This window comes from Oncorhynchus tshawytscha, linkage group LG26, assembly GCF_018296145.1.
Source record: "Oncorhynchus tshawytscha isolate Ot180627B linkage group LG26, Otsh_v2.0, whole genome shotgun sequence".
NCBI lineage: Eukaryota > Metazoa > Chordata > Actinopteri > Salmoniformes > Salmonidae > Oncorhynchus > Oncorhynchus tshawytscha.
Window position 1 is genome coordinate 27,616,290 of NC_056454.1, and position 18,949 is coordinate 27,635,238.

Genomic DNA, 18,949 nt, shown 5'->3' on the forward strand with positions numbered 1-18,949 from the left:
ACTGACGTCACTTTTCATGATAACCTTAAGAGAGGACAGATCAGAACAACAGTTTAGTTCAGTTCATTTTTGATTCAGGAAATCCAGACAAGCATAAATTATTACGTTTACCAATTATTCTTAGTACCAATGTCTAAACAAGTCAAAGAGAATAACAACACATTCTATTGAAACAATGTTTTGCAAATTGGTTTATACTCCCCATCACACTGTCAACTTCACCGCAGAGCCACAGGTTCAGGAAGTCAGACCTATAACCCATCGGGAGAAATCCCAACAATCCAGCAGACCTAATCTGGTGAGATTTGTATCAGAACAGAACAAACAACACAACAATACACTCCTTCACATATCACTCAATACACTCCTACATATCACTTAAGGTGTGTAAACTTCAATCCAAAACCTCAGAGGACTCCCTGATTTTGACACATGTCTCCCAATGTGAGTAATGTGTAAAAAAACAACAAAAAAACCCCACTACTAATGGTTAAAAATAAAACAAAGTCATTTCAAATAACAAAATAGAATTAGAATCACTACCCTTAACTCCATAAAGAAAAATAATTGTACACATACGGACATAGGAAAATAGACTTAAGACAGCCTACCCTTGCACCAGGCTGGGAAGACTGAATCTGCAATGGGTAAGCAGCTTGGTTTGAAGAAATCAACTGTGGGAGCAATTATTAGGAAATGGAAGACATACAAGACCACTGATAATCTCCCTCGATCTGGGGCTCCACGCAAGATCTCACCCCGTGGGGACAAAATGATCACAAGAACGGTGAGCAAAAATCCCAGAACCACACAGGGGAACCTAGTGAATGACCTGCAGAGAGCTGGGACCAAAGTAACAAAGCCTACCATCAGTAAGTAACACACTACGCCGCCAGGGACTCAAATCCTGCAGTGCCAGACGTGTCCCCCTGCTTAAGCCAGTACATGTCCAAGCCCGTCTGAAGTTTGCTAGAGAGCATTTGGGTGATCTAGAAGAAGATTGGGAGAATGTCATATGGTCAGATGAAACCAAAATATAACTTTTTGGTAAAAACTCAAATCGTTGTGTTTGGAGGACAAAGAATGCTGAGTTGCATCCAAAGAATACCATACCTACTGTGAAGCATGGGGGTGGAAACATCATGCTTTGGGGCTGTTTTTCTGCAAAGGGACCAGGACGATTGATCCGTGTAAAGGAAAGAATTAATGGGGCCATGTATCATGAGATTTTGAGTGGAAACCTCCTTCCATCAGCAAGGGCATTGAAGATGAAACGTGGCTGGGTCTTTCAGAATGACAGTGATCCCAAACACACCGCCCGGGCAACGAAGGAGTGGCTTCGTAAGAAGCATTTCAAGGTCCTGGAATGGCCTAGCCAGTCTCCAGATCTCAACCCCATAGAAAATCTTTGGAGGGAGTTGAAAGTTTGTGTTGCCCAGCAACAGCCCCAAAACATCACTGCTCTAGAGGAGATCTGCATGGAGGAATGGGCCAAAATTCCAGCAACCGTGTGTAAACCTTGTGAAGACTTACAGAAAACATTTGACCTCTGTCATTGCCAACAAAGGGTATATAACAAAGTATTGAGATACTTTTGTTATTGACCAAATACTTATTTTCCACCATAATTTGCAAATCAATTAATTAAAAATCCTACAATGTGATTTTCTGGATTTTTTTCTTCTCATTTTGTCTGTCATAGTTGAAGTGTACCTATGATGACAATTACAGGCCTCTCATCTTTTTAAGTGGGAGAACGTGCACAATTGGTGGCTGACTAAATACTTTTTTGCCCCACTGTAGACACTTTTCAGAACAAGGTTTTTTTTTCTCCAATAGGGCTTCACCAAGTACCGTGTTTCACACGGAACCCACAGTAACCCTGGCCCCTCGCCCCTATAGTTCGCACCAATCCCCGCTGTGATCAATTCAGTGTCAGGACGGCTCTAAGTCGCCCGCAACCGACCAAAGTCCAGGGATCTGAATACTTTCCAAATGCACTGTATATCCAGTATATAAGGCCCTTGTGTGAATTAAACCCACAATCTTAGTGTTCTTTGTTACCATGCTCAAACCAACACATCCAGAACCATGAGGTTGGCTGTGAGTTTCTTACACATTTTTCTGGCTCAGAGATAAATCACCAGAGGTTGGTCTGTGTGTTTCTCCATCTCTGTGGAGCGTGGGTTTTATTTAACAGACACTGAGAACCCCACCACAAGCTGTCCCAAGCCCATAGTTAGACAGGCAGGATGGCTGCTAACCGACGAGCAGAAGGCCATCAACAGTCACTGGGAATAAAAGCCAAGAGTAGAGAAGACCACGGTTGGGAACATAGCTAGCACTGTCTTATTGCAGTGTGTAGATTTGCCCTCTTTTTGCTGAGGCACATTATTCCTCTGTCTTAGTGTGATTTGTGTATCCCTCATCAGTGCTCCCATGGTCTCAGTGAAGAAGCTGAGGATCAGCTAAGCTGGAGAAGAATGTGGACGTCTGAGAACAGGAACCAGACCGAACCAGAGCCAACCAAAACCCTCTCTCTTTTCAAAGCAGATATAAATACTTGCAAAGCAGATATAAATACTTGCAATGCCACTTAACACATTATGCTTCTGGCCTTCGTCCCAAATGACTAGGGCCCGTAGGGTGCACTACATTTGACTAGGGCCCGTAGGGTGCACTACATAGGGAAACGGGTGCTGTTTGGGACACATCCCTGGCCTGGTCTCACGCTACAGGCAGCGGCATGGTAACGTATGTGTGTATGTCTGCAATGATCTTGACATTCAATATGTGCTCGAGAGGGTAACCTAACCTGAAGGAGCAGCATCTGTTGAAACACACCATAAAGTCATGCATGAAGGGAGAGTTTAATTGGCTATGGCATTTTAGAATCAGACTCCCTACAACAGAAGTGATCTTGAATGCTGGTCAAGATGTTACCCCAGTCAGTCAATTCAGTAATGGTTGTTGGGTTTTAGACTCTAGAAATGATATTGAGTGCTGGTCATAATGTTATAACAACAAACTGTCATTTTTGTGTCATGTTAATGGTATGTTAAGTGAAATGTCCAGTCAGTGTGTATAATGTTAATATACAGTTCAGGTCAAAGGTTTGGACACACCTGATCATTCCAGGGTTTTTCTTTATTATTACTATTTTCTACATTGTGGAGTAATAGTGAAGACATCAACTATGCAATAACACAAAAAAAGTGTTTTAGATTTTTCAAAGTAGCCACCCTTTGCCTTGATGACAGCTGTGTACACTCTTGGCATTATTTCAACCAGCTTCACTTGGAATACTTTTCCAACAGTCTTGAAGGAGTTCCCACATGCTGAGCACTTGTCTGCTGCTTTTCCATCACTCTGCGTTCCGACTCATCCCAAACCATCTCAATTTGGTTGAGGTTGGGTGATTGTGGAGGCCAGGTCATCTGATGCAGCATTCCATCAATCTCCTTCTTGGTCAAATAGCCCTTACCCAGCCTGGAGGTGTGTTGGGTCAATGTCCTGTTGAAAACAAATGATAGTCCCACTAAGAGCAAAACCAGATGGGATGGCTTATCGCTGCAGAATGCTGTGGTAGCCATGCTGTATAAGTGTGCCTTGAATTCTAAATAAATCATAGACAGTGTCACCAGCAAAGCACCATCACGCCACCTCCATGCTTCACAGTGGGACCCACACATGCGGAGATCATCCGTTCACCTACCCTGCGTCTCACAAAGACACGGCAGTTGGACCCAAAAATCTCACATTTGAACTCATCAGACCAAAGGACAGATTTCCATCGGTCGAATGTCAATTTCTGGTGTTTCTTGGCCCAAGAAAGTCTCTTCTTATTATTGATGTACTTTTAGTAGTGGTTTCTTTGCAGCAATTCAACAATGAAATCAAATCAAATGTTATTTGTCACATACACATGGTTAGCAGATGTTAATGCGAGTGTAGCAAAATGCTTGTGCTTCTAGTTCCGACAATGCAGTAATAACCAACAAGTAATCTAACTAACAATTCCAAAACTACTCTCTTATACACAGTGTAAGGGGATAAAGAATATGTACATAAGGATATATGAATGAGTGATGGTACAGAGCAGCATAGGCAAGATACAGTAGATGGTATCGAGTACAGTATATACATATGAGATGAGTATGTAAACAAAGTGGAATAGTTAAAGTGTAGTGATACATGTATTACATAAGGATGCAGTCGATGATATAGAGTACAGTATATACGTATGCATATGAGATGAATAATGTAGGGTAAGTAACATTATATAAGGTAGCATTGTTTAAAGTGGCTAGTGATATATGATATGATTTACATCATTTCCCATCAATTCCCATTATTAAAGTGGCTGGAGTTGAGTCAGTGTCAGTGTGTTGGCAGCAGCCACTCAATGTTAGTGGTGGCTGTTTAACAGTCTGATGGCCTTGAAATAGAAGCTGTTTTTCAGTCTCTCGGTCCCAGCTTTGATGCACCTGTACTGACCTCGCCTTCTGGATGATAGCGGGGTGAACAGGCAGTGGCTCGGGTGGTTGATGTCCTTGATGATCTTTATGGCCTTCCTGTAACATCGGGTGGTGTAGGTGTCCTGGAGGGCAGGTAGTTTGCCCCCGGTGATGCATTGTGCAGACCTCACTACCCTCTGGAGAGCCTTACGGTTGTGGGCGGAGCAGTTGCCGTACCAGGCGGTGATACAGCCCACCAGGATGCTCTCGATTGTGCATCTGTAGAAGTTTGTGAGTGCTTTTGGTGACAAGCTGAATTTCTTCAGCCTCCTGAGGTTGAAGAGGCGCTGCTGCGCCTTCTTCACGATGCTGTCTGTGTGAGTGGACCAATTCAGTTTGTCTGTGATGTGTATGCCGAGGAACTTAAAACTTGCTACCCTCTCCACTACTGTTCCATCGATGTGGATAGGGGGGTGTTCCCTCTGCTGTTTCCTGAAGTCCACAATCATCTCCTTAGTTTTGTTGACGTTGAGTGTGAGGTTATTTTCCTGACACCACACTCCGAGGGCCCTCACCTCCTCCCTGTAGGCCGTCTCGTCGTTGTTGGTAATCAAGCCTACCACTGTTGTGTCGTCCGCAAACTTGATGATTGAGTTGGAGGCGTGCGTGGCCACGCAGTCGTGGGTGAACAGGGAGTACAGGAGAGGGCTCAGAACGCACCCTTGTGGGGCCCCAGTGTTGAGGATCAGCGGGGTGGAGATGTTGTTGCCTACCCTCACCACCTGGGGGCGGCCCGTCAGGAAGTCCAGTACCCAGTTGCACAGGGCGGGGTCGAGACCCAGGGTCTTGAGCTTGATGACGAGCTTGGAGGGTACTAGGGTGTTGAATGCCGAGCTGTAGTCGATGAACAGCATTCTCACATAGGTATTCCTCTTGTCCAGATGGGTTAGGGCAGTGTGCAGTGTGGTTGAGATTGCATCGTCTGTGGACCTATTTGGGCGGTAAGCAAATTGGAGTGGGTCTAGGGTGTCAGGTAGGGTGGAGGTGATATGGTTCTTGACTAGTCTCTCAAAGCACTTCATGATGACGGAAGTGAGTGCTACGGGGCGGTAGTCGTTTTAGCTTAGCTTTCTTGGGAACAGGAACAATGGTGGCCCTCTTGAAGCATGTGGGAACAGCAGACTGGTATAGGGATTGATTGAATATGTCCGTAAACACACCGGCCAGCTGGTCTGCGCATGCTCTGAGGGCGCGGCTGGGGATGCCGTCTGGGCCTGCAGCCTTGCGAGGGTTAACACGTTTAAATGTCTTACTCACCTCGGCTGCAGTGAAGGAGAGTCCGCATGTTTTCGTTGCAGGCCGTGTCAGTGGCACTGTATTGTCCTCAAAGCGGGCAAAAAAGTTATTTAGTCTGCCTGGGAGCAAGACATCCTGGTCCGTGACTGGGCTGGATTTCTTCTTGAAGTCCGTGATTGACTGTAGACCCTGCCACATGCCTCTTGTGTCTGAGCCGTTGAATTGAGATTCTACTTTGTCTCTGTACTGACGCTTAGCTTGTTTGATAGCCTTGTGGAGGGAATAGCTGCACTGTTTGTGTTCGGTCATGTTACCAGTCACCTTGCCCTGATTAAAAGCAGTGGTTCGCGCTTTCAGTTTCACGCGAATGCTGCCATCAATCCACGGTTTCTGGTTAGGGAATGTTTTAATCGTTGCTATGGGAACGACATCTTCAACGCACGTTCTAATGAACTCGCACACCGAATCAGCGTATTCGTCAATATTGTTATCTGAAGCAATACGAAACATATCCCAGTCCACGTGATGGAAGCAGTCTTGGAGTGTGGAGTCAGCTTGGTCGGACCAGCGTTGGACAGACCTCTTGTTTTAGTTTCTGTCTGTAGGCAGGGATCAACAAAATGGAGTCGTGGTCAGCTTTTCCGAAAGGAGGGCCGGGCAGGGCCTTATATGCGTCGCGGAAGTTAGAGTAACAATGATCCAAGGTTTTTCCACCACTGGTTGCGCAATCGATATGCTGATAAAATTTAGGGAGTCTTGTTTTCAGATTAGCCTTGTTAAAATCCCCAGCTACAATGAATGCAGCCTCCGGATAAATGGATTCCAGTTTGCAAAGAGTCAAATAAAGTTCGTTCAGAGCCATCGATGTGTCTGCTTGGGGGGGATATATACGGCTGTGATTTATAATCGAAGAGAATTCTCTTGGTAGATAATGCGGCCTACATTTGATTGTGAGGAATTCTAAATCAGGTGAACAGAAGGATTTGACTTCCTGTACGTTTCTTTCATCACACCATGTCTCGTTAGCCATAAGGCATACGCCCCCGCCCCTCTTCTTACCAGAAAGATGTTTGTTTCTGTCGGCGCGATGCGTGGAGAAACCCGCTGGCTGCACCGCCTCCGATAGCGTCTCTCCAGTGAGCCATGTTTCCGTGAAGCAAAGAACGTTACAGTCTCTGATGTCCCTCTGGAATGCTACCCTTGCTCGGATTTCATCAACCTTGTTGTCAAGAGACTGGACATTGGTGAGAAGAATGCTAGGGAGTGGTGCACGATGTGCCCGTCTCCGGAGTCTGACCAGAAGACCGCCTCGTTTCCCTCTTTTTCGGAGTCGTTTTTTTGGGTCGCCGCATAGGATCCATTCCGTTGTCCTGGTTGAAAGGCAGAACACAGGATCCGCGTCGCGAAAAACATATTCTTGGTCGTACTGATGGTGAGTTGACGCTGATCTTATATTCAGTAGTTCTTCTCGACTGTATGTAATGAAACCTAAGATGACCTGGGGTACTAATGTAAGAAATAACACGGAAAAAAACAAAACACTGCATAGTTTCCTAGGAACGCGAAGCGAGGCGGCCATCTCTGTCGGCGCCGGAAGTAGTAAAGGTCTGATTTCATGCAGTCTCCTCTGAACAGTTGATCTTGAGATGTCTGTTACTTGAACTCTGAAGCATTTATTATGGCATTTATTATGGAGAGAGTTTCATTTTAGTGCTGGCTGGTTTTTGCGACTTCACTTTTAAACTTTAAAAGTTCTTGAAATTTTCCGGATTGACTGACCTTCATGTCTTAAAGTAATGATGGACCACCCCTACCTTGTCACAACACAACTGATTGGCTCAAACACATTAAATCAAATCAAATCAAATCAAATTTTATTTGTCACATACACATGGTTAGCAGATGTTAATGCGAGTGTAGCGAAATGCTTGTGCTTCTAGTTCCGACAATGCAGTAATAATGAGCAAGTAATCTAACTAACAATTCCAAAAAAAACTACTGTCTTACACAGTGTAAGGGGATAAAGAATATGTACATAAGGATATATGAATGAGTGATGGTACAGAGCAGCATAGGCAAGATACAGTAGATGATATCGAGTACAGTATATACATATGAGATAAGTATGTAAACCAAGTGGCATAGTTAAAGTGGCTAGTGATACATGTATTACATAAGGATGCAGTCGATGATATAGAGTACAGTATCAACGTATGCATATGAGATGAACAATGTAGGGTAAGTAACATTATATAAGGTAGCATTGTTTAAAGTGGCTAGTGATATATTTACATAATTTCCCATCAATTCCCATGATTAAAGTGGCTGGAGTAGAGTCAGTGTCATTGACAGTGTGTTGGCAGTAGCCACTCAATGTTAGTGGTGGCTGTTTAACAGTCTGATGGCCTTGAGATAGAAGCTGTTTTTCAGTCTCTCGGTCCCAGATTTGATGCACCTGTACTGACCTCGCCTTCTGGATGGCAGCGGGGTGAACAGGCAGTGGCTCGGGTGGTTGATGTCCTTGATGATCTTTATGGCCTTCCTGTAGCATCGGGTGGTGTAGGTGTCCTGGAGGGCAGGTAGTTTGCCCCCGGTGATGCGTTGTGCAGACCTCACTACCCTCTGGAGAGCCTTACGGTTGAGGGCGGTGCAGTTGCCATACCAGGCGGTGATACAGCCCGCCAGGATGCTCTCGATTGTGCATCTGTAGAAGTTTGTGAGTGCTTTTGGTGACAAGCCAAATTTCTTCAGCCTCCTGAGGTTGAAGAGGCGCTGCTGCGCCTTCCTCACGATGCTGTCTGTGTGAGTGGACCAATTCAGTTTGTCTGTGATGTGTATGCCGAGGAACTTAAAACTTGCTACCCTCTCCACTACTGTTCCATCGATGTGGATGGGGGTGTTCCCTCTGCTGTTTCCTGAAGTCCACAATCATCTCCTTAGTTTTGTTGACGTTGAGTGTGAGGTTATTTTCCTGACACCACACTCCGAGGGCCCTCACCTCCTCCCTGTAGGCCGTCTCGTCGTTGTTGGTAATCAAGCCTACCACTGTTGTGTCGTCCGCAAACTTGATGATTGAGTTGGAGGCGTGCATGGCCACGCAGTCGTGGGTGAACAGGGAGTACAGGAGAGGGCTCAGAACGCACCCTTGTGGGGCCCCAGTGTTGAGGATCAGCGGGGAGGAGATGTTGTTGCCTACCCTCACCACCTGGGGGCGGCCCGTCAGGAAGTCCAGTACCCAGTTGCACAGGGCGGGGTCGAGACCCAGGGTCTTGGAGGGTACTTTGACGAGCTTGGAGCATTAACTTCTTGCGTCGAGCCATCCGGGATCGTGAATACAGCCTCAAGCTCATTACCATAACGCAACGTTAACTATTCATGAAAATCGCAAATGAAATGAAATTAATATGCTGGCTCTCAAGCTTAGCCTTTTGTTAACAACACTGTCATCTCAGATTTTCAAAATATGCTTCTCAACCATAGCAAAACAAGCATTTGTGTAACAGCTAGCGCAGCTAGCGTAGCATTTAGCATTAGCATCAGCAGGCAACATTTTCACAAAAACCAGAAAATCATTCAAATAAAATCATTTACCTTTGAAGAACTTCAGATGTTTTCAATGAGGAGACTCAGTTAGATAGCAAATGCTCAGTTTTTCCTGAAAGATTATTTGTTTAGGAGAAATTGCTCCGTTTGGTGCGTCACGTTTGGCTAACAAAAAAAAACGAAAATTCAGTCTTCAAAACGCCAAACTTTTTTCCAAATTAACTCCATAATATCGACTGAAACATGGTAAACGTTGTTTAGAATCAATCCTCAAGGTGTTTTTCACATATCTCTTCATGATATATCGTTCGTTGAAAGCCTCCTCTCTCTCAATCACTGGATGACTGCGTGCAGCTTGTAGATTACGCACCAATTTAGACAAAGGACACCGGGCGGACCCCTGGTAAATGTAGTCTCTTATGGCCAATCTTCCAATGATATGCCTACAAATACGTCACAATGCTGCAGACACCTTGGAGAAACGATAGAAAGGGCAGGCTCATTCCCGGCGCATTCACAGCCTTATAAGGAGACAATGGAAAACAGAGCTTCAAAAATTCTGCCCATTTCCTGTTTGAAGTTTCATCTTGGTTTCGCCTGTAGCATGAGTTCTGTGGCACTCACAGTTTTGGAAACCTTAGAATGATTTCTTTCCAAAGATGCCAATTATATGCATAGTCGAGCATCTTTTCGTGTCAAAATATTGCGCTTAAAACGGGCACGTTTTTTTATCCATAAATTAAAAGAGCGCCCCCTATATCCAAGAAGTTAAGAAGGAAAGAAATTCCATAAATTAACTTTAAACAAGGCACACATGTTAATTGAAATGCATTCCCGGTGACTACCTCATGAAGCTGGGTGAGAGAAAGCCAGGAGTGTGCTAAGCTGTCATCAAGGCAAAGGGTTGCTACTTTGAAGAATCTCAAATATAAAATCTATTTAGATTTGTTTATCACTTTTTTGGTTACTACATGATTCCATATGTGTTATTTCATAGTTTTGATGTCTTCACTATTATTCTACAATGTATAAAAAAAATAAGAAAAACCCTTGAGTGAGTATGTGTCCAAACTTTTGACTCGTACTGTACATTTGAATATTCAGTTTCTGTAAATCCTATATTCTTTAACAGATGGGCCAATCAGCATTTTATAAACCTGCCAATTAGAGGTCTACCTCGCCATCAGGAGCCAATGGGTTAAGTGGTGTTTTCCCAGTAAGTTAATGTGATTTATAATCTCCTGCTGTGTGGAGACCGAGTGCGTCATTGAATGCCAGCAAGCCAAGAACACAATGAAACTCCTGGCCATGTGTTCTATTGGCTTTGCTCCCTTCCTCCCTTGCCTTGGTGCTGCTGGGAGAAGAGAGGTGAGAGGAGAGGCTGGCAGAGGAGAGCGAAAGGAGAAGAGGAGACTCTGGCTCGAACAGGAGGAAAACCTGGTCTCACATTTTTGGATGGCTGCCATGGCAGACAGAGACAGACCAACAGGGTGAGAAAATATCCTCCTGGGATAGCTAATCCCACCAGACTACGGCCATGATTTAGGAGGAAAAAGGGAAATGTTGAGCGTGCAGTAGAGATTTGGGAAAGCATGACTCTCTGTCAGTCAGCAGCAGTTTCTCTTGAATTTCCCTTGCGTCTCCTCTTCTCTCCTTTGGTCAGAATCACTGTCTTCGTGTCAAGGCTTACCTCACTATCCTGTCTGTTTCTCCCTCTTTATTCTCAGTTCATCTCTTACGGCTCCTCTGTAAAGGTCATGTTAAGAATACAGCTGTGTTTTTATCCTTAAGACACATGTGTGGTCAGTGCCTCCAGACAGTCAAGGAAAACACAATGAAAAAGATTAGAGAGAGGAGCCCTACGGCGCCAATTTATCAATGTTGTCTGAAGAGAAGTAGTTACACGGCAAACACACACACAGACTGTGTCCTGTCCACCCAGCCATGGTGTGAGATGTGTGGTGAGGTACCTGCTGGCCATTGACCTAGAAACTGAGTGACAGAGGAACTGACAGAGTTGTGGTCACACCAGGGGCTGGGGCTTGGGGTGTGTAAAGAGCTTGGGTGTGTTTAAGGGGCTGGAGTGGAGGTTGGGCCAGTGGCTGAGGGGGCACGGGGATGTCAATCTCAGTTGTATCATTTTCCAGAACAAAGGCCTAGGTGCCATTCTCTTTCCAGTGTCAAGGCTGAAATGATGGTGAAAAAAGAATTGTGTGTTAATGCTGATTGTTTGTGCTGTCAAGATGTTATGTGCAGGACTGTATGTATGAGTCATTTATAAAATAAAAGGTATGTGACAAGCCTCTTGTAAGGTTCTCCCTTTAGAGTCTATAGTTCAAGATAGGTTCATGGTGTTGTAGCAGACAAAACAAAATGCTTTGATTGTCTTTCTCTAAATGCTCTGCGTTTCTATTCCAGGTGGAACAAGAGTCAAGACTCGCGTTACGTTGCTGTATTGCAGATGTGTCTAAAGCGTGTGTGTGTGTGTGTGTTGTAGATGATGAAGCATGCGTGGGACAGCTACAGACAGTACGGATGGGGACACAACGAGTTGAAACCTCTCGCCAAGAAAGGACATTCCACCAATATCTTTGGTAAGTGCCATGGCGTTTTTCTGAACCACACACACGTAAATTCACCTTTCCTCTCCATATGTGCACACCCTCCCTCAGAAATACTGGACATGTTCATGCTTGGCCATCATCCATTAACAGTGGACCCCATCCAACCAACCCAGTCTGTCTCTGGGATGTTGCTGTTGTTACTGTTCGGTTCTGCAGCTGCTTTCTGAGATAAAGCAGATCAGACAACTTGGACTGCGGCTCATTTGTGGCGTGTGTACTGTGCATGTATGCGTTTTCTGTATGGAAAATGAGAATGTCCAGTGAAGCAAATTGTCCATAAGCTCTTGTGGTGTTTGATGAGCTGCTGTTAAATGGTGAATGAGCTGCAGTACTGTGGTGTGGTCAGTCTGTCTCTCCTGGTTCTCTGGGATGGCTGCTGGATATATATCCACACTGGGTAGTGATCTCATGTTCGTTGGCCAGAAAACAAAGTGGAGGAGAGGAGGCAGAACCCCACACTGATGAGTACCATCAGCTCACACTTCTCACTAAACCACATTATTGATGAGTCTTTCTCTCTCTGCTTTTGTATCTTGCTCCTCTCTCGCTCTGTCTGATTTTGAGAGGCTCTACAGACAGGACTACTAGGCTATATTGATCCTTCTATCAGTGTGTATGTGTGTGTCAGTTTGTTTGGTGTTTCTATCAGAGAGAATATGTTGGAAGAAGCTTTCAGACTCTGTGATCTCTGTGCTTCCCTCGCTAGAGCCCCCCTCCTCACAGCGTCTCATATATTCTCACAATGCGTCATCTCTACTGTCTGTCTCTACAGTGCCTTCACATGTCAAAGAAAGGGGAATGATCTCTGTGTGTTTGTGCTAACCCAAGCCTATCTAAGTTTCGCCCGCTATGATAGTGGTACAGGCCTGGATTTCTAACAAGAGGATTGGGTGTCCATTGTCCTCGTGGCACCAGTCTCTGTCAGATAACCCTGTTAGTGTCGTGTAGAAACCGAAGAGCTGATGTTCACAGTAGATAGTAAAAGTTTTGAACACGGAATGGTTCACGCAGGGATAATAACAAACGCCTGTCCTTGTAATGGAGCACAATTCAGTTGAGGTTGGGGTGAGAGAGTGTGGAGCTGAGACTGAGCTAACAATACAGCAGTGTGTTCAGATGGAGGTAACGGAGTGAAGTGGTAACAGAGTTGACATCATGCTGAGTTAAGGGGTAACTGAGTTAAAGTCATGTTGGGTTAGCCCCCTAGAGACAATGTCCACGCCCCTGCGGAAATCTAATTGGCATAATAAAACAATCCCCATCAAAATCAGTCAGTTTAAGCTAGAGAAATCAGTCAGTTTAAGCTAGAGAAATCAGTCAGTTTAAGCTAGAGAAATCAGTCAGTTTAAGCTAGAGAAATCAGTCAGTTTAAGCTAGAGAAATCAGTCAGTTTAAGCTAGAGAAATCAGTCAGTTTAAGCTAGAGAAATCAGTCAGTTTAAGCTAGAGAAATCAGTCAGTTTAAGCTAGAGAAATCAGTCAGTTTAGCTAGAGAAATCAGTCAGTTTAGCTAGAGATTTTTGACCCTCTCAGGCTCTGTCAGGTTGGATGGGGAGTGTCGTTGCACAGCTATTTTCAGGTCTCTCCAGAGATGTTTGATCGGATTCAAGTCCGGGCTCTGGCTGGGATACTCAAAGACATTCAGAGACTTGTGTTGAAGCCAGTCCTGCATTGTCTTGGCTGTGTGCTTAGGGTTGTTGTCATGTTGGAAGGTGAACCTTCACCCCAATATGAGGTCCTGAGCACTCTGGAGCAGGTTTTCATCAAGGATCTCTCTGTGCTTTGCTCCGTTTATCTTTTTCTCGATCCTGACTAGTCTCCCAGTCCCTGCCGCTGAAAAACATCCCCACTGCATGATGCTGCGCCACCATGCTTCACCGTAGAGATGGTGCCAGATTTCTTCCAGGTGTGACGCTTGGCATTCAGGCCAAAAGTGTTCAATCTTGCTTTCATCAGACCAGAGAAACTTGTTTCTCAAACCACTCTACCGTAAAGGCATGATTGGTGGAGTGCTGCAGAGATGGTGGTCCTTCTGGAAGGTTGTCCTGTGCCTCAACACAATCCTGTCTCTGAGCTCTACGGACAATTTCTTCGACCTCATGTCTTGGTTTTTGCTCTGACATGCACTGTCAAATGTGGGACCTTATATAGACAGGTGTGCCTTTCCAAATCATGTCCAATCAATTGAATTTACCCCAGGTGGACTCCAATCAAGTTGTAGAAAGATCTCAAGGATGATCAATGGAAACAGGATGCACCAGGATGCAAAGTGTCTGAATACTTATGTAAATAAGGTATTTCTGTTTTTTAATTAAAAAAAAAATCTGTTTTCCCCTTGTCATTATGGGGTATTGTGTGTAAATGTAGTTTAATTTTTCAAAATCCATTTTAGAATAAGGCTGTAACATAACACAATCTGGAAAAGTCAAGGGGTCTGAATACTTTCCGAATGCACATGTTTAAAAAAAAAAGTGTAATATTTCCCGATCTTATCTCTCAGATATAGGACAGGCACTTCAGAACAAACTTATTTAAAATAAAAAAAAATTGGGGGGGGGGCTTTACGGCGAAAGCACACCAAACGATTATTTTAGGTCAGCATGTAGTCACAGAAAACCATAAAGCCATTTCCAGCCAAGGAGAGCCCTCACAAAAGTCAGAAATAGCGATTCAATTATTCACAGATCATCAGATGGCACTCACAGGACTTCATGTTACACAATTAATGTGTGTTTTGTTCGATAAAGTTAATCTTTGTCCTAAAACCTCATTTTTAATTGGTGTGTTATGTTCAGAAATGCATTGTCTCAAGCAAACATCCGGTGAGAGCCACATCAAATTACAGAAATACTCATAATAAACATTGATAAAAGAAACAAGTGTTATGCATGGAATTATAGATAAACTTCTCCTTAACTTCTTGCGTCGAGCCATCCCGGATCCGGGATCGTGAATACAGCCTCAAGCTCATTACCATAACGCAACGTTAACTATTCATGAAAATCGCAAATGAAATGAAATTAATATGCTAGCTCTCAAGCTTAGCCTTTTGTTAACAACACTCATCTCAGATTTTCAAAATATGCTTCTCAACCATAGCAAAACAAGCATTTGTGTAACAGCTAGCGCAGCTAGCATAGCATTTAGCATTAGCAGGCAACATTTTCACAAAAAACAGAAAATCATTCAAATAAAATCATTACCTTTGAAGAACTTCAGATGTTTTCAATGAGGAGACTCTCAGTTAGATAGCAAATGCTCAGTTTTTCCTGAAAGATTATTTGTTTAGGAGAAATCGCTCCGTTTGGTGCGTCACGTTTAGCTACGAAAAAAACCTGTATCCAGGAGTGTAATTATCCCCGCAGCTCATTAGCATAACACAACGTTAACTATTCATGAAAATCACAAATGAAATGAAATTAATATGCTAGCTCTCAAGCTTAGCCTTTTGTTTACAACACTGTCATCTCAGATTTTCAAAATATGCTTCTCAACCATTGCAAAATAAGCATTTGTGTAACAGCTAGCGCGGCTAGCGTAGCATTTAGCGTTAGCATCAGCAGACAACATTTTAACAAAAACCAGAAAATCATTCAAATAAAATCATTACCTTTGAAGAACTTCAGATGTTTTCAATGAGGAGACTCAGTTAGATAGAAAATGCTCAGTTTTTCCTGAAAGATTATTTGTTTAGGAGAAATTGCTCCGTTTGGTGCGTCACGTTTGGCTACCAAAAAAAAAACATATTCAGTCTTCAAAACGCCAAACTTTTTTCCAAATTAACTCCATAATATCGACTGAAACATGGTAAACGTTATTTAGAATCAATCCTCAAGGTGTTTTTCACATATCTCTTCATGATATATCGTTCGTTGAAAGCCTCCTCTCTCCTCTCAATCACTGTATGACTGTGTGCAGCTTGTAGATTACGCACCAATTTAGACAAAGGACACCGGGCGGACCCCTGGTAAATGTAGTCTCTTATGGCCAATCTTCCAATGATATGCCTACAAATACGTCACAATACTGCAGACACCTTGGAGAAACGATAGAAAGGGCAGGCTCATTCCCGGGGGATTCACAGCCATATAAGGAGACAATGGGAAACAGAGCTTCAAAAATTCTGCCCATTTCCTGGTTGAAGTTTCATCTTGGTTTCGCCTGTAGCATGAGTTCTGTGGCACTCACAGATAATATCTTTGCAGTTTTGGAAACCTTAGAATGATTTCTTTCCAAAGCTGCAATTATATGCATAGTCGAGCATCTTTTCGTGACAAAATATTGCGCTTAAAACGGGCACGTTTTTTTATCCATAAATTAATAGAGCGCCCCCTATATCCAAGAAGTTAATGCAACCGCTGTGTCAGATCTCAATAATACTTTACGCCGATTATGTTTGGTCAGAGCCAAGTCACATCAAAACATACAGCCATTTTCCAAAGAAGGAGAGGTGTCACAAAAGTCAGAAATAGCATTGTCAATATTCACTTGCCTTTGATGATCTTCATCAGAATGCACTCCCAGGAATCCCAGTTCCACAATAAATGTTTGTTTTGTTTGATAAAGTCCATCATTTTTGTCCAAATACCTACTTTTTGTTCGCGCGTTTAGTTCACAAATCCAAACTCACAGGCCGCGGGCAAGTCCAGGCAAAAGTTCAGACGAAAAGTCCACAAAGTTATATCAGAGGTCATAGAAACATGTCAAACGATGTATAGAATCAATCTTTAGGATTTTTTAAAATCATAAATCTTCAACAATGTTTCAATCGGACAATTCCTTTGTCTTTAGAAAGGAAAAGGAACGCCGCTAACTCTCACGGGCACGCGCGAGACTGAGCTCATGGCATTCTGCCAGACACCTGACCAAAACAGCTCTCATTCTCTCCCCCTTCACAGTAGGAGAAACAAGGTTCTAAAGACAGTTGATATCTAGTGGAAGCCTTAGGAAGTGCAATATGACCCCATAGACACTGTATATTCGATAGGCAATGACTTGAAAAACCTCAGATTTCTCACTTCCTGGTTGGATTTTTTCTCAGGTTTTTGCCTGCCATATGAGTTATGCTATACTCACAGACATCATTCAAACAGTTTTAGGAACTTCAGAGTGTTTTCTATCCAAATCTACTAATTATATGCATATTCTAGATTTTGGGCCTGAGTAGCAGGCTGTTTACTCTGGGCACCTTATTATCCAAGCTACTCAATACTGCCCCCCAGTCCCAAAGAAGTTAAGGGGTAACAGCTGAGGTAGCCTCCCGAAATCATGTTGTTGTCTTGCTTCCTTTTGAGGTCTGGAGAATTTTGAATAAGCCAAAACAGCTAGAATGACTTCCAGTGGCTAGATTTTTATTGGATGTTACATTTTAAGAACCCTTCCCCGCATGCCCGTAGAATTGGTGTTATGGTCTTCACTGTTTTCTGACCGGGTAGAACATATTTTGCAGAGAGTTGTTGCTTATGCTAGTTTGCAACATTGCAGAAAATGTAAGAAAAACTTAGGAAACTGAATTCTGTTTTGCCAGAAGTGTGCTCTTTACACAGATTCGAGTCAATGAAGGCATTACAACTCCTCTGCTTGAACACTACAAAAAAAAGAGTGTCTACCTACAAGCTATATTAAAAGTTTAGTGTATCAAGTGTGGCTGTCTGCGATATATTGAAAGGGAAAGTGGAGAAATGGAAACATATTTTGATGGGGTTTTAATCAGTGATTTCTCCTACAGCACTAATCTAGTGGGCACCTTTGGGAGCTCTGTCTAAGCAAGCATTTGATTGGTTTGACGTGTTGCGAGGCGTAACTGATTTGCACCAGGTTTCCACCCCCTTTTTGCTACTTTCTGCCATTGATTTCACCAGGATTTCCGATTAGGGAAGCCTGGTTCCTGACAGGCTACAGCTGAGGTTACACCACTTGTCAAACTTGGAAAATACACTCTGGGTGATGCCACAGGCTTGGAGAATACACTCTGGATGATGCCACAGGCTTGGAGAATACACTCTGGATGATGCCACAGGCTTGGAGAATACACTCTGGATGATGCCACAGGCTTGGAGAATACACTTTGGGTGATGCCACAGGCTTGGAGAATACACTCTGGATGATGCCACAGGCTTGGAGAATACACTCTGGATGATGCCACAGGCTTGGAGAATACACTCTGGGTGATGCCACAGGCTTGGAGAATACACTCTAACAGGCACACTATTACAGGCTACTCTGTCTGGCAGAAGACTGGTCTGCAGTTCAGTGATACTGATGACAACCTACCTATGCTCATATTGGATGCAGTCCAGCAGTAGCAGAGTTTACAGGGCTACAGCTGGACTGCTGTCCTGTGTCTTACGTTCCCAAGCAAAAAAAACTATAGAATATTGCTCATACAGAAGGGGAAATAAGAGTTACTGACAACCAAAATGAAACAGGTGGAGTTTTAGGAGGGTTTCTGAAAGACACCACTGAAAGTTGGCTAGCAACAACAACTAAAACCTAAGACACCCACCATGAACGCCCACTGAATTTGCCCAAGAAGAGGCAAACAAAATAATAAAACACACCAAACTTTAAAGAAAGGAAGCAAACCAAAATGGTGGAGCAAAACAAAAACAGGGAAGAACAGACAAAGGAATGCTTTTCGTGAAATCAAATAGGGAGAGCCAACTAAAGGTCTTGACCCTCCTAATCTCTCAAGACAACTTGAGCACTTGGCCAGCCACTCTTAAATAGAACCTGGGCCAGTACCTGTGAAACACCTTCTGACTAGTGAGACGCAACCAGCACAGGTGTAACACATACTGACAAACGAGGTGACACCAATCAGTGCTTCCTACGTGCTAACGAGCTGTATGTGCTGAAGTCCAACCTCAAAACATAAAGAGAAAAAACAAAACCTGTAACACGTGTTACTAGACCAGTTATCAACAGTATCACTGAGCCTGAGCCACACCTTGCAGCACTGTAAACTCAGTGCTGCAATACTCTGTCTGTGTCCCTATAACACAGAACCAGGTAAGGACAACAAGTCTTA

At 43.7% G+C, this 18,949-nt stretch overlaps 1 protein-coding gene across 2 annotated transcripts in view; it reads left to right on the forward strand.

Annotated features, from left to right (window-relative positions):
• The window catches only part of LOC112225470 (mannosyl-oligosaccharide 1,2-alpha-mannosidase IB), a 151,576-nt gene that overhangs the window by 53,984 nt on the left and 78,643 nt on the right, over positions 1-18,949 (forward strand). For both annotated transcript variants that reach the window (XM_024389452.2, XM_024389453.2), the window contains one exon: positions 11,794-11,890. In XM_024389452.2, coding sequence (XP_024245220.1) covers positions 11,794-11,890 — 97 coding nt within the window. The remainder of the gene's footprint in view (positions 1-11,793; positions 11,891-18,949) is intronic.